Source organism: Alligator sinensis, unplaced genomic scaffold (assembly GCF_000455745.1).
Source record: "Alligator sinensis unplaced genomic scaffold, ASM45574v1 scaffold93_1, whole genome shotgun sequence".
Taxonomy (NCBI): Eukaryota; Metazoa; Chordata; order Crocodylia; family Alligatoridae; genus Alligator; species Alligator sinensis.
Window position 1 is genome coordinate 188703 of NW_005842243.1, and position 25855 is coordinate 214557.

General features: G+C 44.9%; 1 protein-coding gene across 2 annotated transcripts in view; it reads left to right on the forward strand.

Moving 5' to 3' along the window:
* DISC1 (DISC1 scaffold protein) overlaps positions 1–25855 on the forward strand; it is a 370273-nt gene that overhangs the window by 20526 nt on the left and 323892 nt on the right. For both annotated transcript variants that reach the window (XM_025208657.1, XM_025208658.1), the window contains exons 3-4: positions 10682–11724; positions 15986–16055. In XM_025208657.1, coding sequence (XP_025064442.1) covers positions 10699–11724; positions 15986–16055 — 1096 coding nt within the window. In that variant the 5' untranslated portion in view covers positions 10682–10698. The remainder of the gene's footprint in view (positions 1–10681; positions 11725–15985; positions 16056–25855) is intronic.

Below are 25855 nucleotides of genomic sequence, written 5' to 3' on the forward strand. Positions count from 1 at the left end.
AACTCATCGGGGGGGTCAGCAGGGAATAGTGGATAATCTGTTTACCAGGGCACCCCTCAGAGTTACTAGAAACAACGGCCATAAACTGAAGGAGAGCAGATTTAGATTGGATACCAGGAAGAAATTCTTTACAGTGAGGGTTGCCAAAATATGGAATGGACTTCCCAGGGAGGTGGTGCTTTCCCCTACCTTGGAAGTCTTCAAGAGGAGATTAGAGAAGCACCTGGCTGGGGTCACTTGGCCCCAGTGCTCTTTCCTGCCCAGAGCAGGGGGTCGGACTTGATGATCTAATAGGTCCCTTCTAACCCTAGAAATCTATGAAATCTATGAAGAGCAGCTCTAACAAATGCAGTCTTTTCTAGCCTTGCATAACTCGGGTTTGAACCACTTAGTGTGCCTTAGTCATGCTCATTCACATTCTAATTAGAGTGCATTGTTCTAATTAGAACACTGTAGCATTACCTCACTGTCACATGTATTAAGCCTCTGCATGTTTCAAAATGGCCATGGGGGCACTTTTTATTTAAACCTCATCAAATGAACTTTAGAGAAAGTGTTCTGCATCTATTTTGAAATGTGCAGGGACTTAATTCATGTAATGGTGAGCCGTTTTAATTAGAGTGGCTGTCTGGGCCCCTCTCCCATTCCCAAGCACATGTATAGGCTGCCATACTCAACATTTACTACACCAAGGAATAAGCCTGCAAGGCAAGGTGAAAAATTACTTCAATATCTTCCACAATTACATTTACTTAGATTTGAAACAATGAAATAGTGCTTGGGTTGTGTTTAATTGACAAATAGTGCAATCAACTTTCTTTTAATATATTTTAAAAAATCTAACATCACAGCTCTCTCTCTGATATGCTTTCCCCCCTGCCTGTTGTTTTTTATGTCCTCTTTCCTAAAACAGATCACTGCGGAACTCTTACTGAGTAGTCTTTAGTGGGTTTGGCAATTTAATAAAACACTAATTACCAGAGGATCATGGCAGATTGACACTGACTTGTGTACCTGCTTCTTTCACAGATTTGAGGAAGGTCATTTTGTGCCTGACAGCTTTTCTAACATTTCTCCCAACTATTTAGTTGCTTCTGTGAAAGATACTCCCAAACAAATCTGGCTTCTCATTGATTTACCAATTAGTCATTTGCAAAGTACAATAAAATAAGTAATCTCCTTTCTTTCACAGCTAGTTACCCTAGATTCAGTTGGATTCTATCAGCTGCATTAATTTTCATGGAAAACATGGTTGGTAGGTTAAAGTGAAAAACAGGTAATGATTTCTGTTTCTGAAGGCTAAAGGTTGCAAAGGTGGGATGAGAAGCAGCTACAGTTTCTTCCCCTTTAAAAGGATTCTAAATTTTATGAACGTTATGAGCCACAAGCTGTTTCTCTTAAAACTGAATAAAATCCTGACTAGATTTGAGAAACCTACAGAAAAAATTTTGTACATGTGAGTGTGTGATGCACTTTCTCTGCAAGGGATGTAGATGGGGTTCTCTGTTCTGTGGTTTGAGGATGTTGCTGGTTGAACCAATAAAGGGATCATGCTGCTTCTGGGGATATGAGAAGGAGAGGGTGGAGGAAGCAGTAGGGGACCTGGAATTGAGTTGAGTTCTGTCTGCTTATAGGGTGGGATCTCTGGAAGCCTGCGTGGACTTAACAGTGTGTAGGTATGTGCTTTCACTACCCAGTGTTAAGTTAATGAAGTTACAGGTTGCCATTTGGAATTCATTCTAGTGTCTTAGTCTCTTAATTGCGCATGATAGGGATGCCTGGCTCTGAAGTGGACTCGCAAGGGAGGTAGTGCTCTCTCTTACCTTGGGGGTCTTCAAGAGGAGGCTGGACAGATATTTGGCTGGGGTGTTATGACCCTGCACTCATTCCTGCCCAGGGCGAGGAGTCAGACCTGATGATCTGTTTAGGTCTCTTCTGATCCTAAGCACCATGAAACTATGAATACTAAGACACCTGAATGACTAGAGGAGACTTCAAGTTAGATAGCTGGAGAAGGATGTTCTCAAAGCCTAAGTACAGACAGTCAAAAAACCCGAGGGTGAATTGATTCAGTCTTTGCAGGTTAGTTTAAACTGCAGAGATTGAACTGATAAGCAAACGAACACACATTCACTTTTGATTCAGAAAATGCTGCCACATGCCTGCAGTGGCTCAAGCCAAAAGTGGGGGGTGGGAGGGAGGAGGGGGTTGGCCTAAATCAGTTAAGTCTGATACTACATTCAGTCAGGTTTATATTAAACCAGTTTCAGCCACTTTGGCTAGGGACAGACATACAAAAACCAGGAGCCTGAATTGATTCAACCTTTGTAGGTTAGTCTAGCCTGCCTAAGTTGAACCGGTTTGTAACAGCACAGGTGTCCCCCTGGACTGAGAAAATGGGGCACATGCCTGCAGTTGCTCAGGCCAGGTGCCAGGGGGCACTAGAGCATGCCCTTGGCTGCAGGGAAGCTGTGCTGGGGCATGTGGCCAGTCCGGGCTGAACTGGCCAGAGAGGGGTTTAATTCTTCCCTCCCTGTCTCACCACAGGAACCTGAGTGGGGTCTTTTGGGTGCTCCCCCCTTGCTGCTGCAGTGGTGGACAAGTGTGGCCCTTGAGGCAGAGGGGAGGGGGGTTATTTCCCCTCTATCCCCACTGCCTCCAGGGGACTGCAGCCGGGTCTGTTTGCCCCAACCACCGCTGCCGCTGAGTGGCAGAATAAGCCCTTCCTGTCCCCTCTGCCAGACACCGGAGGAAGAGGGAATAACCCCATCCCTGCCCCCTGCAAGGGGCCTTTCTGGCTGGTGTTTGGCCCTGCCAGGTGGGGGCTGGCTGGGGACCAGGCTTCCCAGGACAGCTTGGAGGTGCTGGTGAGCCCTGCTGCCACCTCTGCACCCCCTGCCCTGTGCAGCACCCGGAGCTATAGCTGCACAAGCAGCTGTGGGCTGGCTGGGGCGGAGGGCTGTTCTGCCCCCCTTGCCTGAATTTGCCACGGTGCCTGAGTGGAAGGCTTCAGTCTGGGGTCTGCAGCTGGACCTGCATGTGCAGGGCAGAAACTGCTGGGTTGAAGCTTCTCCCCACATGCCCCTGCCGCCTCCCGTAGAGGCTCAGGAGCAGTAGGAATAGGAGGGGGGGTAGAGACTGGAAGGCAGGCGGCTGGCTTGGCCCAGCAGGGCTGTTTTTCTCCCCTCGCCTTCAGCTGTGGCTCCTGCTGCACTGTGCAGTGCCGCTCAGGGCTGGGCTGAAGGAAGTGCCCCCAGTCCTGAGTGGTGCTGCTGGGCCAAGCTGGCTTCCCCTTGCCTGCAGTGGTTACTCTCCCTCCCATTCCTGTCTCTCTTGAGCCCTCCTCCCTGGCCAGCCTGCAGCTGCTTGTGCAGCTGCAGCCCCAGGTGCTGCACAGGGCAGGGGGTGTGGCAGTGGCAACTGCCCGGCTCGGGGCCTGCCGGCACCTCTGAGCTGGCCCAGGAAGCCCGCTCCCCAGTCAGCCCCTACCTGGAGGGGCTAGATGCCAGCCAGCAGGACGTGGGTTATTCCCCTTCCCTTGAGTATCCGGCAGAGGGGACAGAAAGGGGCTTATTCCACTTTTCAGTGGTGGTCAGGGTGGGCAGACCCAGCTGTGGCCCCCTGGGGCAGTGGGGGTAGAGGAGAGAATAATCCCCTTCCCTGCCCCCCTTTGACTTAGGGGTCATGCCGGCCCACTGCTGCATCAGTGAGGGGGAGTACCTGGCAGACCTGGCTTGGGTTTCTGCCAGTAGGACAGGGAGGGGGGAATTAAACCTCTCTCTGTCAAGACCCCCCACCCCTGCCTGTTCCTGCTCTGGCTGGGGAGCAGAGGGGCAGGGCCAGCCCTGCTGGGATGGAGAAGAGTTCAGCCCAAAGAGCATGCTGAAGGACTATGGTTTAAATTAAACCAGGAAGGGATCTGGGACAGACATTGCATACACTGGTTTGACCCAAATCAGTTAAGTCTGATATTACATTCAACCAGTTTTATCTCAAACCGGTTTTGGCAATTTTGAAATTGGTTTATGTGCACTGAGGGCACCTGTACACACCATGGTGTTTAATCCTCATTAAATTAAATAGGTTTATAAAATTTAAACTGGTTTATTTTGGAGTGTCACATCAGTGTTTGCACGCATTAGGTTTTCAAACGGATTAAGCGTTTGGAGTGTCGCACTAGTGTTCACACACATTTGATTTTCAAATGAATTAAACCTGATCCCAGGTTGGCGCCATAGGTGAGCAGGGTGGTCCAGCGCTGCCCTGCCCCCCTCAACTGCCCCCTAACTCATGCTCTGCCACATAGATGTGGGAGCACAGAGCTGTCACATGCCACAAGAAAAAATGAAAAAGTGGAAGGAATTTGAAAGTGGAAGCAATTCAAAGTGGTGAACTCCAAAAATTTGCAGCACCATCTGTTGGACAAAGAGGCTCACTAAATGTCTTTGAGCACCTTTTTGTTTGCACGCAATGAATCCATGGACGTGATGCTTTAACTCTCAGTGAGCCAAACTAAACTATATCCAAGGAGTTTTACTTTAATGCACCAGAAAGGCTTTTAAAGCATTTGGAAAACCTGCTTGTGCAAACAGTCATGCTATTGCAGTGCAAGAAAGGGCAAAAAACGTGGCATGTACAAAGGCCCTGAATGCCTGTTCTATTACAGGTTTAAACCAGTTTCTGACCACTTAAACTAGTTTATGTCTAACTTCTGTCCCTAGCCAAAAAGTGTAAAACAGTGTTGCTCCTTGTAATGTCCAAGTTCATATTTATTGGATTAATGTTGGCCAAATTTAACTGCCTATGTTTCTTCACAATTTCCTTTTGTCTTACAGTCATAAAAATGACTCACTAATATTTGTGCCATAATCACTATGGTGATAAGCATCTTTAAGACGTCTGTACACTAAATTAACATCACATTGCATTTACATTTTGAAGTTTAGTGAACTTGGATAATGGAGATTTTATGCATTCTTCAATTCAAACATGCTGTAATGCAGAGGTTTTCAACCTTTTTTAGCAAGTGTACACATTTGATCTCAAAGTTTTAGCTCGTACCCCTCATGTTTTTTTCTTGTTTTTAAGGGAGAGGGCAGATCAAGGTCCCTGCAGTGAGGGAGGGAGTAGGGCTGGGGCAGGTGCTGCATAAGTGGAGGGAGAAAAAAATTATTTGGGGGGACTGAGAGTGTGTGTGTCTGTGCACCCCCCCAGCAGGTAAGTCTGTGGGGGAAGGGGAAAGGCCCACAGGGGCGGGGAAGATCGAGGCCCCCATGGTGAGCAAATCTTTCACCCCTACCCCTGTCCTACTCCCTCCTGCACTGTGGGGATTGTCCCATGACCAGGCCTGGCCGGGGCCCCATTCAACGCAAATCAGAGCCCAGTGGCTCGTCCAGGGGTGTGGTGCGGTAGAGCTGGGGGGGGGGCATGTGTCCCCCTCCTTGGCTCCCCTGCAGTGTGCACAGTGGTGGGAGCTGCCCACCCATGCCCCTGGGCGAGCTGCCAGGCTCTGATTGCCACACGATCTGGCCAGGCCAGGTCATGGGACAATCCCCATAGTGCAGGAGAGAGTGGGGCAGAGGCTAATCATTCACCCCTATCCCAGCGCCACTCCCTCCTGCACTGTGGGGGGGTTCTTCCTGGCGGGGGCTGGGCCGGGCTGTGCTTTGGGTGGGTGGCGGTGACACTGGGAGTGGGGCTATGGGAGGGGCTGCAGCCACACAAAAAATCACTGTAGCCCTCACCAACCCCATCTCAGTGCAGCCCGGCCCAACACCCCTGCTGGGAACAGCTCAGCACTGCCCTGGCCGCAGTTGCAGTCTGCAGTGGCCCACAGCCCGCCTTTCCCCATGTGCTGATCCAGGGGCACCGCCCCCCCCCATAGCCACCTGGGGATGAGCATAGCAGTGGTGCTGGGAGGAGGGGGACCAAACGGGGAGGGGGCTTGCACACAACAGCTACTGCCACCACCCTGCTTGGCTGTGTACCGTGCCTCTTTTTTCCATGGCCAGTTGTGGCTTTGTGGGCTGCTGACAGGCCTTGCACCTGGCTAATCGTGTGCCACTGGGGGTGGTTACAAAACACATTTTCCTTCCCCCACACCATTCAGACCCTCGTAGCTCTGCTGTGGGGGTAGTGGCCAGTGTAGAGAGTGGGCTAGGGTGGAGGGAGGGGAGGCACCGCAGTGCGTCTCCTCCCCAGATAAGAGGTGGATGCGCCAGGGGAGACGCCACCACCTCTGCACCATGGGGCGCACTCCATCCCTGCCTGCCTGCACGTCCTCCTACAACCTTTCGAAGTACTCCTGGTTGACCACCCCTGCTGTAATATTTTGGATTAGAAGAATCATAGGGGAAAGTTTAAATCTAGTCCTAAAACTGTTTTCTGGTTGGAATTACAAGTAGATTAATTAAAACGAGAACATTTAACCTGTTTATAAGTTCTCTAAACCTTTTTTTTCGCCAAAATCTAAGTTATAGGACTAAGTCAGTCTAATATCAGCTTTGCACAGTGACAATATTGTAGCCTGTGAGGTTGACTTGAGGTGTGATCATTGTTAGTTTTATCTGTGGAGCTGTACTTATGCTTGGTTTTCATCTTAAAAATAAGGCAATATTTCTATTAGAACATTGTGTCTGTTTAGTTATAATAATTTAACCAGACCAAATTTTAAAATATGACACAAATCCCTAATGTTGACATGCTTGAATCAGTTTAAACTTTGCTTATATCAATTTAGCTTAGGTCAGAATTTTAAACAGATTTAAATATCGACACTGGGGATTTGTACTGATTTAATTAGCTCATTTTTAAAGATTGATTTTAGGTAAACCAGTGACACATTCTTATACAGATAAGACCTGTGCCAAACCTTTTTATAGTAAGTTATGTTACAGGCTATTACAAAGAATAATCTCTTCCAGCCTCTCAGTACTGTTTGCCTGGATACAACACTAAATTTTCAAGGTTCTCTCTTTTACCTAGGGGATAATTAAGTCTAGAAAGACTGACCTATCTGGATTGCAGATGACCTTGATAAAAGCAGATATTTTTACTGTGCATTAATTTCTATGTCAGATGTAAAGTAGAAAACCTTTCCTAAATTCTAAGGAATGTTTTTGCCAGTCCCAGTTTGCCTTCTTACAGCCAGAGCAGATTATATTGGTGGTTGTGTGTTTACCAGATTAACACAAATAGAAAATCTTGTTATTTTCTACATCGGTAAGGTGATAAACTGAATGAACTTTTTCGTTACCGTGGTTCTTTCTACTGGGTAAAAAAGATACGAGTGACTAAATTGGAGTTAGGGATTCTAAATTACAAGATTTTTGAAGCAATACGTAGAAGCTGAACTACAGTACTATAAAAAAGATATTGAAATTGCAATATGTAGGTCATAATTCAGATCATAGGATTGTAGGAAAGTAGAACTGGAAGCATGAATGCTGTGTGCCCCAGGAGGCTGTGGGGACACTGTGAGCTCCTGCAGGTGGCGGTGGTGCTGTCGGGGGGGGGACAGGGGGCAGTGACCACTGACCGGTGGTCAACAACTACCCGCAGATGCTGCCAGCAGCATTGGTGGTGGTCAGCAGTGATCGGGGACTGCCCACAGATGCTGTTGGCAGCAAGGTGGGGCAGGTGGCAAGCAGCGACTGCCCGCAGGCATCGCCGGCAGTGTCGGTGGCACTTTTTGTAGGAAGTGCACTGCCAATCTCAGGTGGTGTGCATGCACTTCCTACACATCACCAATGGCTGGAAGGGACCTCATGAGGTCATGCAGTCCAGCCCCCTATTCAAGGTAGGATTGTCCCTGCCCATCCCAGCCAAGTGTCTGTCCAACTTGGTCTTGAAAACTTCCAGGGATGGACATTCCACAGCTTCTCTAGGTAGCCTGTTCCAATGCTTGACTACCCTTGCAGTCAGACAGTTCCTCCTGATCTCCAACCAGATTTTTTCTGCTGCATCTTGAGGCCATTGCTTTCATTTCTGTCACCTTCAGCAGAGGGAAAAGCCCATCTCCATGCTCTCTGTAATCACATTTCAGGTATTTGAAGACTGTTATCAAAATTCCCCTCAGGCCTCTCTTCTCCAGACTAAATAATTCTAGCTCTTTCAGCCTTTCCTCATAAGTCACACTTCTCAGGCTCCTAATCATTTTTGTTGCTCTGCACTGGAATCCTTCCAATCTGTCCACATCCTTCGTGAAGTGTGCAGTATTCCAGGTGAGACCTCACCAGTGCACAATACAGTGGAAGACACACTTCCCTTGGTTTGCAAGCGACTCTCCCATTAGTACGACTCAATATTCTGTTGGTTTTTTTTCTCTTTTTCATAACAAGGGCACACTGTTGACTCGTATTCATCTTACAGTCCACCGTAACCCTTGAGTTCTTCTTTGCAGTACTGCAGCCTAGTGAATAGTTCCCCATTTTGTATTTGTGCTTACAGTTATTCCATTCCAAGTGTAGGACTTTGCACTTGCCCTTGTTGAATTTCATCTGGTTGATTTTTCAGACCATTTCTCCAGGTCATTCTGGATCTTAGCCCTGCACTCCAGTGTGTCTGCAACTCTACCCAGCTTGGTGTTATCCACATATTTGCTAAGTGTGCATTCAATCCTATTGTCCAAAACAGTAATAAAGACATTAAACAATACCAGACCCATGACAGAGCCCTGGGTAACCCTACTCAATACCTCTTCCCAACTAGACATTAAATCATTGTTGATTACCAGGGATTCTAGTTTTCTGTGGCTACAAACCCAAAAATCTTTGATTAAAAAACCTTAAAAATGTGTGTTTTTCTGCAGGGAGCCCTCCCTCCACGCTGATTGGTTGAGGGGCTCCACCCCTTGCCACTGATTGGCTGAGAGGGGCAGGGCCATATGATGGGCAGCCCTTTTAACCAATCGGAGGTAGAAGGAGGATGGGGTAGCCACCATCTTGGGTGTTTCCCTGTGTGCTTCTCTACCCTGGCAGGCTGCTTCAGTGGCTGTGAGAACCACTGGCTCCTACTGGGCAGCCAACATTTTATTTCAGTAAGTAAGATTTTTTTCCTGGCGATTTCTAAAGATTCTCTGTAAAAACACAAATTCCACAATGTTCTCCTCTTTTCCATGACAAATGGATTTCTAGGATCCCTGTTAATTAGTTGTTGAGCATGATGTTAGGTATCTACGTTACAGTACTTTCTCATAGTCTGTATGTCCTTACCTTCTTAATGAAAATGCCTTGGGAGACAGTATACTTTCCCAAAGATAAGGTACATTGCATCCAAAATAAAAGACTAGCCTTGGATCTCATCTGATTGATTGCAGACCACTTTTCTAGTCTATCCAGGTAATTCTGGATCCTAGCCCTGCCCTCCAGTGTCTGTTTAGTTGAAGGTTATTTCAAGAAAAATGAAGTGAGTAGTTAAGGGTAAGCTTTTGGTACAGTCTACATGAAAGTCTTGGGAGTTACACTTGCATATTTAACTTTTTACTGACATATTTATATATCTTCATGTTAGTGTTTTAGTAAAACACAAATGCAATTTTTGAAGTACCTGATTTTTTTTCTTTTTAAAATAAAAATCTCCTTGTAGATTTTTAAAGTTACAAGGAAAATGAAAGAGAAACTATTAAATAGATTCTGTACCTCATTCATTTTAGCACAAGTAGAACAGTTTTGTATGTCTAAAGCAATTTTTTACATAAACTACTGATATGAAAACAGATTGTTTTAATTTTTCCCTGTTCTGAAGGCTCAGTTCAAAACTCAAAGCTCAATATGCTGCTGAATTATAGGGACCTTTTCTTAGTGATATAGCCTTGCAATAATAATCTTAATTACATAACATGGCAATTGAACATTGTGTAGGGGACCATCTGCCTCAGAACTAGCTTTTGTTGCTTGATTATTATGATGAGACTTACTTGATTTGATATTTTTATGCATACAATGCTTTTAACTATAAGTAAAATTAGAATTTAGGATTTTTCTTATGTAGAATTGTATTGACACATATTTTGTATATATAATACATGTTTGAATTTTTTGGGCCACTATTTAAAAGAAAAAAGAACTGTAGACTGTGTTAGTAAAATATGCATGTGAATGCGAGAAACTGAGTGAGAGCAAAAGATTTATGCAAAATTGCTATGCCAGAATCATTTTGCATATTATAATTTGCTGGTTTTTGTAAATGTGAGTTCAGTGCTGCACCAAACATGTGTAAATGAGTGTTTTGAGGGCGCCTGTTCATTCATGCTTGTGTGAAAATCAAAGAGCATGTGTGGGGCCTGTTTTATTTTATTGCATTGATCAGGATAACTTGGTTGGATCCTAAGAACTGGAAAAAAGATGCGATTTATCCTGCCAAAAGTCAGAATAATTGTGAAAACTAAATGAATTAACTTGTATACATACTTTAAAAAAAAGTTGGTACCTTTAAAACATGGCTGTGTTTTGCAAATCATCCTGGGCATGAGGAAAAGAGAAAATATACAGAAGGGAGGGGAACCATGTTACAGCTGTTTTATCACACATCTAATCTACAGTATTGTCAGTTTCTTTGTTGTGCTTAAAAAGAAATCAGTGTACTGCCTGCATGTTCTGAAGTAATTGGTTTCAGATGCTGCTGTATTTTAAGCCTAAAAAATTATACAAACATTTTAATGACATTTTCTTGATTTTCTTAGATGGTCTGGGTCACTTCATGCCTGCAGGCTCTCTTCATAAAAAGAAGCTGGCAAAGAGACCAGGATACATGAGACCAGAAGCTCAGCAACAGATAGAGCTTCAGCCTCCTGCTGACTGCCAGCCATTCAACCCAAAGGGGCTTAAACATGGCAGTAAACCTTGTGAGGACTTCAAGAATTGCTCTCTGCACAGACGAGGCAAAAATGACTTTGAATTCTCACATTGTAATTCATCTGTAAACAGCACCATAGTTACCACCAGTGTGGTAATGTCATCAACCACTGCTGGAAATACACCAGGGAGCGGCAGAAATCTACCAGATCGCAGGAGTCGGCACTCAGAAAACGTAATTATGCCGGTTTGCCCTGGAGCTGCCATATGCAAAGGAGACTTCTCACCTGGATACACTTCAGCTACATGGCACACTGACTTACTAACAACTGCATGGCAGACAAGCCACAGTGGGAGAGTAGAGGACCTGCAAAAAATGTCCACTGTCAAACAGAAGGAAGTGAACAATCACTGTGAACATGAAAACAAAGAAGTCCCTTCTCACGCTCCCATTTCTCAAGATAGCTTTAATTCAAGTTTTAGCTTCATACAGCTCTCTCTGAACTCAAGTTATGAAAGAAATACCACCGAAAGCCAGTCAGATGGCAGGGGAGCTGAATGTGTTCTACAAACAAATGTAACAGGAAAAATAGAAAAAGTGAATCTGGGCGAACTGGGAGAGAGAGGAAGAAGTTCTCATAAGGACCTGGGGGCTTCATCTTGCCTCTGTAGGCATAGTGAGGATTATAAGTATGCAAGAGAGACCATTTGGAACGATAAACTGCAGGATTGTGAGACAGTGTCTCTTTCAGATACAGATGCAACATTTTCATGTTCCACAGATTCTTCAGATGCAGCATCTGCTGGTTCTTCTGTTACCTCAGGCTATGAAAGTAGCTTTACTATTAGTGATCACAACTGGGACACTCTGATGAGGAAATATGAGCCTGTGCTCCTGGACTGCTTACTTGGCAACCGTAGTACATTAAAGGTTGGTAATCATGCTCCTTGTTCATGTTCATTTGGTAGTAAGAATTTTTAGACCAATCAATCTTTGGACAGCTGCTGGAGACAGGAAATGACTGACTGCTGGGGCATTTCTATCTAGAGATTTGCAGCAACGTGGTGCATGGTTAAAAGAGGAAGAACCACGACAGTATGTTTGTTTCCTCAATTTTCTTTTTAAAATACAGCTGGCTTTTTTTTTTTTAGCCGCTGTTGTAATGGCCAGTATTACAGTTTCGGTAGTTTTCAGTGATTTTCTTTCCTTTGCTAACAGATTCTGCACCAAATTGATTTCTGAATTAAACAGCTGCTACCTCCCTCCAGAGGTGGCTGTATGTTAGTGATTGATTGACTTGTCTATACATATGTATGTGTGGAGGGTTGGGGGAAGGTAGAGCTGACTGGAAATGTTCCTGTGAAATTTGCTCTCACTCAACTGCAGTAATATGTCAAAAATGCCACTTTTCTCAGGAACTGCTAACAAACTTTCTTTTGAGAGGGGATTTCTCAGTCCTAGATAGAAGTTTTGGTCAACATGAAATGGACCCAATCCAGAATAGCCAGTACCCTAGATATTAGGCACTTGCCTTGGATGTGAGAGACTCAGGTTCAAATGATTATTCAGGACCAGGGACCTGACCTTCCATGTACTCCATTTTGAGAGGAGTGTTCAATACAGTTGATTAGAGAGTTCTGTCCATGGAGGAACCTCAGAAGGTCTCAGTTTTTCTCTCAGAACAGAATGGGAAGTGTTTTGAAATCCTTCACAGCTTTGCAGGATTGGAAAATTGTTTTCTGTTCATCTGTAATGTAAGGCCAAATTCTGGTTTAGGCTGTGTAAATGAACAGCAGTAGTTCAGAGCAAGGGCTTGCCAGCCAAATCTGGCCAGCGGACTTGATTATTTTGTAGCCTTGGGTGTTGGGGGGTTGGGTGTTGGGCGCTTTCCCCGTGTTGCCTCTGGGAGAAACGGTGGTGACATTGGCTGGGTCTTAGCGCCTGACTGTCCATTTGCTTCTGAACCCAGCTGGGTCAGGCCAAGCACTGGTCTAGAGTCCAACATTGGGGTAACTGTTGTCCCGATTATGAAGTCTTTCTAGATCTACACAAACCTTGTTGCTGATCTTCCCTATCCAGGACTCTGGAGGGGCATTCTGGAGAAGGACTCAGAGGTCAAATGGCATGGTCAGCTCAATTTAGTACATTGGAATAGACATAGTCTGACTAGTTGTTTCTAGCAGGGGGTTGCTTGTGCAGTTGAGGACAGGGAGGAACCAGCTTTTTGCTAATACTGCTTACGCAGATGTCATCATATGTGTTCGCTAGGAGAAATGACCTTCTTTCACTCTTGAAAGAATAGTGTGGCCATAAGCTTTAGTATTTTGGGAAGCAAGTGCTATGTTAATATATATTAGTGCTATGTTAATATAAGTTAATAGCAAGCATAATCAAGATTTAAAATGGTCTGCTTTCCTTGCAATAGGCCCTTTTAATGGCAACATTTGCTTGTCTTGTGCTCTAGGTCAGAGGTGTTCAACTGTCAGCCTGTGGGCCAAACCTGGTACATGGGGCTTTCCAGGGCTCAAGAAATTTGGTGGTGGCACCACTCCCCCACTGCCAAATTTCTGGACCAATGAAGATTCCAGGGCCCTGTGTGCTGGATCATGTGCCAGCAGGACCCAATCCTTGAATGTGGGGGGCTGGGAGGAGCTGGTGTTGGGCCCCTGGGACCCAATTCTGGCACACTTGAGTGGGAGAGGGCAGTGTCAGGCCCCCAGGGTCCAATCCTGGTGGGATGGGGTGCTGCTAGGCTCCTGGGCCCAATCCTGGCATGCATGGGTGGTGCTAGGCTCCCAGGGACCAATCCCAGTGTGTGAGGGCAGCAGGGGGCAATGTCAGGCCTGAGGGCCTGATCCTGGCTTGCTGAGCACAATCTGTCCCACAAATCAGCCTCACCCCACTTATCTGGCTGCAGCTGCCTTTAGGCTATGGGGGCTAAAGGTTGAGCACCACTGCTCTAGATGCATGTTTAAAGTTAGTCTGTTCATTTAGTAAAGAAATAATCATTTTTGTCCCAAATGCAGCTTCCTTTGAACCTTTATTTTAATGCTTTTACTTGTTGAGCCTTGGAATCTTAATGTTAATGAGTCTGTTTTGAAGAAAAAAAAACTGTAGAAGAAGTTACTGTTAAGGGACCGAAATTTGACATTACTAAAAATGCTAACAGTAAATTTTTTCCTTTTTGAAAATAATTCTTCTTGTACAGATGAAGATTTCATCAGTTGAAATACACAGTATTTTTGATAATTCCTTTCTAATTTCTCCAGATTTAAGATGCTGTGCAACAGTAATATTGGTAGGTCAGCTGTGAGACAACTTATGTTATAGACTTCATCCTGTCAAAGACAGTGCACTTAGAAAATGACACAGTTTTACTCCTCAGATATTGATTAGTAATGTGCAACAATAGCAGGTATAATGGAAACAACTATATTAAATACCCCTCCATAAAAAAGGCCCCCAAAATAACCCCCCCGCAAAACAAACCCAACCCCTAGTCCCTGAACCGAAATCCAAGTCCACACTCTCAGTACTGCAGTCTTCTGTTTGTGGTGTCAGATCTATTTCGCATCCTGAGTTAGGCAGTGGCAACTGTTCGGACAGCCCACCTCTCCAACAACATGCATTCTTCCCCAGCCTTAAAAAGGAAAAAGTCAAGTTGGCCCTGGTGGGTTCTCTGTCAATGGAGGAATTCTTCTTGGTGGAGGAGGCCTGTGGGACCTGTTTTCTGTTCTTTATTTTGGATGGTGTCAGATGATGGCTACTTAAAAAGGCAGAACTTTAGCATGTGCATTGATCCGTTTCTGGCTTGACCCTTGTAATGGTCTGTTCACTGATCCACTTTCATCTACCATATTTAGATTGCATGCTATCCAGAATCTGGTAGCCCATGTGAGTTTTTGTTTGAATATGGCTTTAAGGACTTCCATTTGGGGCACAGTTTTATTTGAGAAATCTTATTCTGTTGCTGCTGCTGGGCTGGGCCCAGGGCCAGTGCCAGTGCTACAGCCTGGATAGAGCAAGTGTGAGTGAGAACAGCAGGCATGATTGGAGGTGTGGGGCAGAGGCTGCAGGAGGTGAGACAAGCGAAAGAGGTAGGGCCTGAGGCTGGTGGGGGCAGAGACTGTGATGTTGTGGGGAGAGGTAGGAGGCAGGCAGCACCTGCAGCTCCTTACGCCCCCCCCCACACCAATTCCAAGACAAGAGGGGCTTTCTTCCATGTGATACTGTGAGGGAGGGGAGACCTCTTCTTGGCATCAGGCAAAAATGGTACTTTATATAAGGATTCTTAAATTTCAGGGTGTTGGAGATGTGTACTGTTTCTTTGGCCAAGTCTGTACTAGGAAAAACGATGTCCGTATACTTGTGCCACGAAACCCTTTGAGTGCAGAAGCAGCTGGTTAAATCTGTAGCAGTAAGTGAAGCAGGAATGGGAATAGAAAAGGTGATAGAAAAGGATCTAGAGCAGAAACTTTCAAGCGAAACTTTAGGAATATGTTTGTGTTTCCTTCCAATGCACGTTCCCTGTTGATTGCAAAGGGGCGGGGGGAGGCCTTTGGAAATATTTGCCACAGGAAAGATGTGTTGAAAATTCTGAACTGAATGTTATGGACCAGTCTAAACTGGGAAGGCCACCTTTCAAAGGAAATTGACTCCAGGCTCAAGTAAGAACACATTATTTTCCCCTGCTGTCCCTTGTTCATTCATATAGTATATTGGTACTTTTTTGCATTCATTTGTGGGTGCAAATGGGGTTTGCAGGGTAAATTTTTGCATTTGCTGCGTGCAAATGTGTGTACCAAAAATTGCATTGCCAGAAATTTGTGCATTCAAACTTACAGAGAGCGTAAACAAAAATTGGTGATGGATTATGATTGTAACCTATATTTGAGCATCTGAAGTAATAAATAGGGTATGGAGGTTTTTCATGAGTATGCCACTTTGGTTCCTTTCAATATTTAAGACAAAGGTTTTCCATATATCTTAAATCTTGCTACACACATCTGGACTAAAGCCCTCTTCAGCACAGGTGGCTACAGAATGGCTTCAGAATATGTCTCCCCCATTGATGAGGGGTAGATTTAGCTCAGCTGGACATGTTGTACTGCTGATACAGTGATTGTCTTGATACCTTATAGAAATTACAATAATAATATATTTTCTTTCTTTTTGTTTTGTTTTGAGACAGATAAAAGCCTTAATGTTAAGGCTTCAGAGGCTACAAGAAAAAGCAGTAGAGGAAGATGATTATGATAAAGGTGAGACTTTTTATTCATATTTTCCATATAGTTTCATTTGTTAGTTTCCCTTTAAAATTTTTTGTTTAATAGCTGCTACAATGCTAATGAAGTAATGAATAATACTGAGGAGTTCAGGGAGTATTTAGCAGTATTGTTTACTCTGTAGTAGAGCAGGATAAAGAAATTAAAGAAGGAAGCATGTCAGCAGTAGGTAGCACAGGCAACAGTTTATTGTATTGAGACATCCCCAAGTGAGAAGTTGGGCATGCAGATATTCCCCAACTGGATCAGCTGCATTCGAATATTATGACTTAAAGTCAGAAGCAAATGAAAGACTTACATGGAGCAAGGAGGTACTGACTGCTGCTGAAGCATAATTTCTTGTTTACCACAATTAGTCACTGTAGTATAGCAGAGACCAGAAATATTGGTGAGGATGGCAATGCTAGAAGCACCTATCACAAGTTGCAATAACAGCTTTTACAGGTGTATGGTATGATATCTTGTGGGGCTAACTGAAGTTGAAACAAATTAGCTCATTTTAGTAAAAGATGTAGCCTTGCATTATGTATGTATTGTCTCTGGGAAAATACAACTGCAGGAGAATACCCTACATTTAAGTGATGCTTTTCACCCTAAAAGTATATTAACATTTTTATATACTATATGCATGTAGATGTGTACAGGTGACAGGCACAGGTCAGCAGCGAGAAGGGCTGGGTTCACATTTCAGGGTACCCAATGAGTTATACCAGTGGCTCGAGCTCCCTCCCAGAACTGTGGGAACACTAAATTTGACTGGGGTGTTGCACACAAACATCTCCATTCTCACAAGCAATATAAACCAACAAATACAAATCTATTACCAGATCACAAACAAAAAAAAACAAATGAAAGAACAAATCCTTAAACACAGTATAAATATTATCTCTACATCTACAGTTCATGGATTGAATGCCTTTAGAGAGACTTCGGCCAGTCAGGGATTTGGGTTTCCCCAAAGACTTAGTTTCAGGGTCCATGCTGGAGCATGGGGTTCACCACACATCAGGAAGCTGCTTGTGGCTGGTGGTTTGGTTGTGGTGCAACCCCTCGCTGCTTCTGGAGAAATGGTAGAGTGCCGATCTTTGCTCCCCTGGAGAATCTGTGTGAGGGGAGTGACTGTGGCTCCAGCCAGCATACGTGCACCCCAGAACTTCTGGGCTGGGCTGTATGGCCTGCTGAAATAGAAACTGCAGAACAAATTCAAAAGGGAGCCAGGTTGATTACTGGCTATGGTTGGCTCCAACCACACAGCTTGGCTGGAGTCAAGGACTGTCAAAAGAAACAAAGTGGGAAAGCCAGGCCTACCCTCAGGGCCTGGGCTGCAGGCAGTCTGGATCACACAGCTCCACTGGGACCAGAAGGCTACAAACCTCAACACTGGCCCCAAGCTGGGAGAGCTTCAACCTTTGCCAATCTAGCAGAATTAGAAACTTCCAGGTTTCAATCCTGTTTAAAAACTTGCCAGGCCTAATTCCTGGCCAGCCAACCCAAGGAATCAGTACCTTCCTCCCTGGTATTAATCCCTTAAAACCTCAGAAAAGGAGGAGAGAGGAGTTCCCAGGCCCTGGGACACTCCCCCCCCCCACTTGAGTTTCCCTTTCTCTAGCTGCAGATTTCTTCTCCCCTTGGAGGGGACTTTTCTCTTCAGCAGGTCATAGCAACTCCTCTCCCCTCCAGACCAGCCTAGCTGACCTTATATCCCTTAGTATGATGTCGCCTTAGCCTTGTCCAGTCAGGGAGTGCCATGCTTCATTTTCTCTCTTAACCAATCTGCCTGCAGAAGCTTCTGCTCCCCCTGACTACTTAGGTCAGAAGATTTTACATACCTTACCCAAATACAAGACCCCAGCTTTCTATGTGCAGAGCACATGGCCAGAACAACAGGAGCCATCTTGCCCATATGGCCAAAAAAAGGGAAATACAGAACACACACACACACACACACACACACACACTCTCTCTCTCTCTCTCTCTCTCTCTCTCTCTCTGCAACTGACGGGGCACACTGCCATATACTGCACAAGTGTGTGGGTGTTACATATTATAACTGGATCATCTAGTGATGCATATATTTAAGGCTATTTAATGCTTCCCATTATAAATGTCTACTTTCAGATACTTATACTTCGACAAAGTGGCATTGTTGGTGGAAACTTTCCATAAGAGGTCCACTGTGTGTTTTAAAAGGTTCGGGAAGTTTTAAGTAAAGTCTCTTCAGCTCTTTTTGAGAAGGAGATTGGGGAATGACTTTGTCAGTTCCACATGGCAACTGGATGCATGGGAGGAAGATAGGGGTGTAAGCTGATGTCCATATCAAATTGTGTCCAGAGCTGGCCCAATTTATAAGCAACAGAAAAGTATCTTTTTTGTACAAGCTCAGTAGAGGTTGTTCAGCCCTTTTGCCTTGACTTTCCTTAGTGTTTCAACTGCATTGTGCAGGCCTTGCTCACAGTGTTCCAACTTGCTTTTCCTTCCCTAGCAAAAAGTTCTGTTTAGGGAAATGTGTACTGGATTAGGAATCAAGCAACCCTGAATTGAAATTCTGCACTTCCCACTTTGCTATTGAGTGGGACCTCCATTCTGTCCAAGGCAGAGAAGTATAATTCCCCATATTTTTTACAGAAAAGGTACCTCAGATGATGTCGCAAGATCCTTCTAGCAGAATTGCAAAGATAACCTAGGTCTTGATAGTATGTCAGAGTTTAGTAATAGTTAGCCTTTCAGGGTTGTGTGCAATCTGTGTACTTGACTGTTGTCTGTAACCTGTGCTTTAGGGTGGGTAGGGTGACCACCTTTTCCACATTGGAAGGTGGGACGCATGCCTGCCAGCCCCCCACCCTGCCAGTGGCATGGCCAGGCCAGTGCCCAACTGCATGCTAGCCCGAGGCACCAACTAACTAGGGGTGTCAGCATTGTACCCCCACCCACACAGCCTCACAGTGTTATCCTTGCAGCAGGAGCAGCCAGGTATGTGGATACTGTGCTGCTGCTGTAGGAGCAACAGCTGGGGCAGGCAGACTACGCTGCAGCTGTGGCAGCAGCATCTGGGGACTGTTTTTGAGTCTTCAACATAAGGTAAGACTCCCAGCCCCATACTGTTCCCTCTATCTTGGAACGCTTGCCCCCTGACACCCAGTGGTACCTCTCCACCCCCATCTCCACAGCCCCACTCTCCTGCAGGGTTTGCCCATGGTGCAAACCCTGCTTGTTATACTTCTGCTCTAATGACCAGATTATGGTCAGCTCCCAATATTCTAGTGCTACTGAACATACAATTTTGTAACCCTCTTGGAAAGTGTGTGCCTCCATCTAGTGGCTGGTTCATATAGGAAACAAGTCTACTAAGGGTATGTGCAAATGTTATATTTATTTCAACCTAACCAAAGTTAGGTTGATCTAAATGCCTGGCCATGCATGTATTCATAGGGCTTAAATCACCCAAAATATGGTGCATCTACCTCGGGAAGTGAGCTAACTTTAGATCGATAAAAGGTTAACCCAGTCTACAAAAGGTTACCCCGATGGAGCAAATGCCTGCCCATGTTCACCACACAGCCCTGGGGCTGGGAAAGCCTGACCACTTGCTCCAGCCTCCATACTGTGCTGTTCTGAACTTTCCAACCCTGACTGGGCTGTTTTTGGCTCCCTTACCAGCCTTCCCTGGATTTGCCAGCGCATTCCCCCACCTGGACCCACAAACCCCTCTGATCCTCCCAGCCCTCTTCCGCTTTGTAGTTACTTTCCTTGGGATGCCTGAACCACTCCTGGCAAAAGCAAACACCTGTATGCTCTGCAACTGGTTTAGGTTTAGGCAGCTTCCACTCTGATGTTCCACCTTATTCATTTAACTCAAGTTGGGGCCTTGCAACAAGAGTGAGATACTGCTGGGACCTGCTGGAATCCACTGATATGCAAGCGGGAGTAGGAAAAATAAATTATGTTTGCATGTAGGACTGGGTTAGGGTAAAATGTCCTACTTATGGGAGCAGACTTGAATGACATACTTCTGTTAAACAGGCAGTTCCTCTGAGATCTTTCCTTCCTGTTGAGTCAACTTTGTTTCTGAACTGAGAGCGAGAGCAGGTAAATAAGGGCAGAGACTTGTTGTGAAACAGCTGATCTGCAGTTCCTGGGCCTGCATTACCTCACCAGTCCCCTCTGTTTGACACTGGTGAGCCCACATCTCAAGTACCGAGTCCAGTTTTGGGCCCCCACTATAAAAAGGATATGGAGAAATTGGAGAGAGTCCAGCGGAGGGCAACGGCAATGGTTAGGGGCCCAGGGCACATGACTTATGAGGAGAGGCTGAGGGAACTGGGTTTATTTAGTCTGGAGAAGAAAAGACCGAGGGGAGATTTAATAGCAGTTTTCAGCTACCTGAAGTGGGATTCAAAAGGGGTTAGGGTTAGAGCTAGACTGTTCTCAGTGGTGGTAGATGACAGAGCAAGGAGCGATGATCTCAAGTTTCAGCAAGGGAAGTTTAGGTTAGATATTAGGAAGGATTTTCTCACCAGGAGGGTAGTAAAGCACTGGAACAGGTTACCCAGAGAGGCTGTGGACCCTCCATTCTTGGAGGGTTTTTTAGACCTGGCTAGACAAAGCCTTTGGCTGGGATGATTTAGTTGGTGATGATCCTGCTTTGAGCAGGAGGGTGGAGTAGATGACCTCCTGAGGTTCCTTCCAACCCTCATTTTCTATGATGCTATGATTTACCTCTCAGTAAGTGAGACTGTAAACCAGGGCAGCTTGGCTTAGAATGAAACAGGGCTATGTTGCTTTGACTGATTGTGGGGTAATTGTAAAGGCTGCTGAGGTACAGTTAAGTCCCTGCCCCCTCTGAATTACAAGCACACAAATACTTATGGCTATCTATGTGCATGCAATTACCCTGTATGGTTCAAAGTTAGGAAAAAACGTGAGTGGATGGAAGCAGGGAAGGCTTTTGCAGTCAGGATGGAAGTGGGATTAATTAATAGTCCTTTGCAGGCCCCTAGGTGAAGTGTTAGACCTGTGCTGTAAATCTGAAGGTCCTAAATTCAAGCTCTGCTGATTATGCAAGTGTTGGAGGATCATTTTGGTTGCACATTATGAAATCCTTTTCCTAATTTTTGTTAAAATAATAATGTTGCAAAGTCAATTTTGGAAGGTGACAGAAGTCGTCATGAGGTTTCCCCTGCATCTTTAATTCTGCCCCATGGTGCATATGCATTTTGACACGATCCTTGATGACATGCTCACATATTTTTTTGGACAAAAGTCTGTACCTTGTTCAGGACATAGGATATAGAGTGGTTGGTAAAAGAGACAGCTGTTCAATGTGTCTTTTCATTTTCATCATTTAGTGTGCAGCATCATGCCTTATTTACTGAATACCCTCCAAACTGTGTACTGTGAATGCCCTTCTGAAAGCCATGTAATAGATGCATTAGATTTGGTACCTAACTGAGAACTGAAATATGAGAACTGAATTAGTGGCCAACTGAAAATTCTTATCCAAATGACTTGTCTAACATCAAGCAGCAGAGAGTACTTAGTTCTCACTAGTTGGGACGCAGTGCCATTTTTTCTTGTCGCATAGCTGTTCATTCATTATACTTCCTTGCTCCTCCAACAACTTAGGAAGAGGTTCTGGAACCTGTGTCATTTGCTATCCATCTTCTGCACTTAATGAAGGAGTGGCTCTGGGGGGCAGAGACCCAGTATGCAACCAAAGATCGAATAATATGTACATAGAGATAGGGTCAAATGTTCAATACCTGGACCCCATTTTCAAAAGTGACCTAGGCACTGGAAGAAAACCTTAGTCTGATTTAAAGTTTCTAAGATTTATGTGCCTAGAACACTTTTAAAATTGGAACTTTGCTTCTGAAGTCACGTACAGGGTGAGTTATTTTTAAATCTGAGTATTTAAAAATGCATACTCATGTGAATTTAATTCTAGCTTCTCTTTATTTTTGAGAGCTTTACCTATTTTTTTGTCTTGAAGCTCTTTGTTTCTCTTCCAATGCAATCCTTAGCCAACTTTTTCTGACTACTTTTCATTATTTTCCTGACATCTGAGCTAACTTCTCAAGTGTTCTCTTTGTGAAATGCACACTGCTCATCTCAGGGGAAAGACTCTGGTAGAGAATGTAGAGTGCAGCAGGAAGAATTAGAACTGTGACCTTCCTCCTTCTTTGTGTGCTGTTGTCCCTTCCTTTTTGCTTCTAGGAAGACTGCATCCTACTGAGAAGTGAAGTTTTAAAAATTTTCAAAAAGCCAATGGATTTTCTAGCACCAATTTCCATGTAAAACTTCATAAATCTGTAATGACTCTCTTTTGTGAAGTGATTCCCGCCCCCTCTTCCATGCCTCTAGCAAGGAATGGAGATGTTGAATGTCTCTTACCAAAAATGAAATGTTTAAATATGAATGGGGGAAAAAAAAAACTGAGACAGTGATTTGAAAACATAGTAGTCATTAATGGAAACAAAAAATACATAATGACTTCTCCATTCAAAAGGAGAGCTGCTGTTCAAGTTATAGTATATAGCAGGGGTTGTCAACCAGGGGTACTTGAGAAGGCCCTAGGGGGTACGTGTGGGCAGGCAGGGATGGAGTGCCACCATGCACCATCCTGCACTACTGCGCAGGCACTGCCCACCCGGCCGGATGTGGGGATGGGGGAAGCTCGCACATGGCAGCTGCTGTCGTTCTGCATCTGACTGACTGCCCGCATGCCTCCTTCCTCCCCTGCCACTCCGTATCCGGCTACATGACACCCCCCCCGCTCTGCATCCAGCTACGTGCTGCCCCTACCCCCTGCTCTGAGGCCAGTTGCGTGCAACCCCCTCCCCCCGCCCCTGTTCCACATCCAGCTGCTGGGGCTACAGTGCTCCATGTCCAGCTGCTGGGGGTACAATGATCCAAAAAGGTTGAAACCCCTGGCATATAGAACTGTAGTTATTTGGCACAGACTACTGGTCCATCCAGTATGAGGATGCTTCAAAGGAGTAATGTACTGCGTGCATGCCAGCTGTGGGCAGTGCCATTGGGAGTCTGAATGATGGGTGTGAGGTGATCAGCTCATATCCTGAAATAGGAAATTTGCTTATTGCCAAAAATAGCATAGTTTGCAAGGGAGCAAATTCTAGCAGTGGTTTTAAGATTAGTCACTTCTCTTTAGCTGCAGTAAATGATAAGTGCCAAAGTAATAGATTGCCAGTCCCTGACCTTTCCAAATTCCTCTGTAGTTTGGAGGAAGACATTCTTTTTTAAATTAGAATTCAATGGGTAGGAGTTCCCCAACAGTACAATTTTAATGTGGGTTTCTGTTCTTGAGTCTTTCAGTTTCTTTGTAAATAAAGTAGCACAGTTATTTTTTTATACTAAAACATACAAAACATTGGTTGTACTTGGAAGAGCTGAAAGGCCATCTTCTTATTTAAAAAATGAGCAGAACAGTCACTGGAGTGAACAGGCACGTGTTAATTGAATTGTACAGAAAACCAATGATAAGATGAGCTTGAAGGACCCCATAATTGCAAAATCTTATTGCAGACATTGATCCTCCTTTCTATGATCCTGTTCTTTTTAATTGCTATAGTGGGTTTTTTAATTTCAAAATTCTGGAAATTAAATGTAAATAGAATGAGATCTGTTCTGCTGGGAGGTGAAGTTAATGTATTATATTCTCAGTTGTATTTTAGTTTGTTCTATTACCATGGAAAAAGAGTATTATATAAACATATTGTTAATGGTTTTGCAGAAAGGAGAAAAAATATTCTTTTATTCCATCTAGTGTGTGTCAAGAGGGTTAAAAGGTATGGATATTAACAAATTAATAGTCCTCCTCTAAATAGCCAAGGCATTAAATGACAAGTTCTGAAACTCATGTTGATATTAAGGGATGATGCTGAGTCGCAACCTCAACACATTTGAGAAATGTTGATGTTAACATCTTTTATTTCCTCCCACCCAGCAAAGCCATTTCATTGTTGTCCTTTCCATTCTGTCCTTAAAACTCTCCTTTGCCATGGTGCTTACAACAAAAACTTGACCATGGCTAGTCTGCTGGAACTGCTCTTATCTCCTTGTACTTCCTCTGATTTGTTACATTACAATTATGGTATAAACAGATCTTGTCTTTGGAGTGGGATCAGCTGTGCTGGGGGACATCCTGGCACAGCTGATCTGCTTTGCTGGCATCTACAGTAGTCGCCCAGGGCCAGTGTCCCATGTGGTTAGACCACTGTGGCTTCTGAGGTCTGATCCTGCAGAACAAGAACCCCAGGTGCCATGTCACAATCTGGGACATGTGTCTGCAAGCTGTGGAACCTGTAAGCTAGGGAACCTGCACTTGCAGATGGACTCCCCGAATCAAGGCATAGCAGTCTGTAGATGCATGTCCTGAGTCAGGGCATGGCAGTGAGATACACACTCCACAGAAATTCCTTCCAGGAGGATTCTCACAGCGCAAGACGGCAAGCGGGGGAACCCTTATGCAGCTTTCTTGGCTTGCAGGCAGCGTATAGCGGTCTGATATGCATGGCGTGAGAATGCCTTGCTGGGGAATTCCTAGGGTGTGCTGTGAGACGTCTTCCCGCTGTGACTACCTTTGGTTGCGGTAGCGTTTTTGGGCACTTGGAGCATGACAATGGTGTAGGATGTCAGTTTATTCTCAGCCTGTGCCTCCGTAAACAGTTTTTATGGTGAATGAATGCTTGCATTCTTGGGGGGGAGCAAGTGTTCACAAGATCCAGCGTAGGTTTAGGTGGCTTAGTTTAAACCATCTAAACCTAAGCTATGAGTGGTGTGTGCAGGCATTTGCAAGAGGGAAATAACTTGGTGGGGGAGGGGGGTTGACACGTCCAGGGGGCCTGCCTGGTTTGGGGGGTGATATTGCCTGGTTCAGGAGGGGTAGTTGGAGGGCGGGGGCTAAAAATAGCCTGGTCAGGGTTGCAGCAGGGCTGGGGAAAACAGTACAGCCTTGGGGCTAGATGAGTGACTGGGCTTTCCCAGCCTGGGAGCTGTGCTGTGAGTGTGCGCAGGTGTTTACTAGGTCAGGTTTAGCCTCAATAGGTTGGATTAACCCTTTATCAATCTAAAGTTTGTTCATCTGAGAGGTGAGGTGAAATAACTTTAGATTGGGTGTGCCATTGTTAGGGAAGCTTAAACCTTGTGAATGCTTGCACGCCGGGCCATTTATATTGATCTAACCTTGGTTGATCTAAATGTAACGCTTGTATGTACCCTTAGATTGTGAGGCATGGACTGTCTTTTTTTAATTTTGTTATAGTTTTGTACCTTTTTACAATGCCTAGCCCGCTAGGCTTCCGGTCTCTAACAACAGTTCCTGATTATATAAATAATGAGCAGACTCAGTGCCAGTGGCATAGCCAGGGCAGGGCAAACAAGGCGGCCACCCTGGTACTGACTTGTGGGAAGGAAGGGGTACGAAAAAAAGTGGCTGCCCCTGGCAGCCCCGCAATTGCAATTTCAAGGCAACCAGAAGTTGCCACGGCCTGTGTGCCCAACTGCATCCTTATGCTGTTGCTCCATGCTGTGTATTGGCCAAGCAGTGCCAAACCCTTCTATGAACCCATTTCCTTGTATGCTATTCCTCACTGAGGTACTTGGGTGAGATTACTATATTTCACGACACATTCTAGAATGAGTAATAAAAGGTGTAAAACCATAACATCTAACATTTTGCATTTAAAATTAAACAGAAGAACAAGGAGATTCAAGTAGTTTATTTGATTTTGTATTTACTTACAGTCTCCTCTTGATGG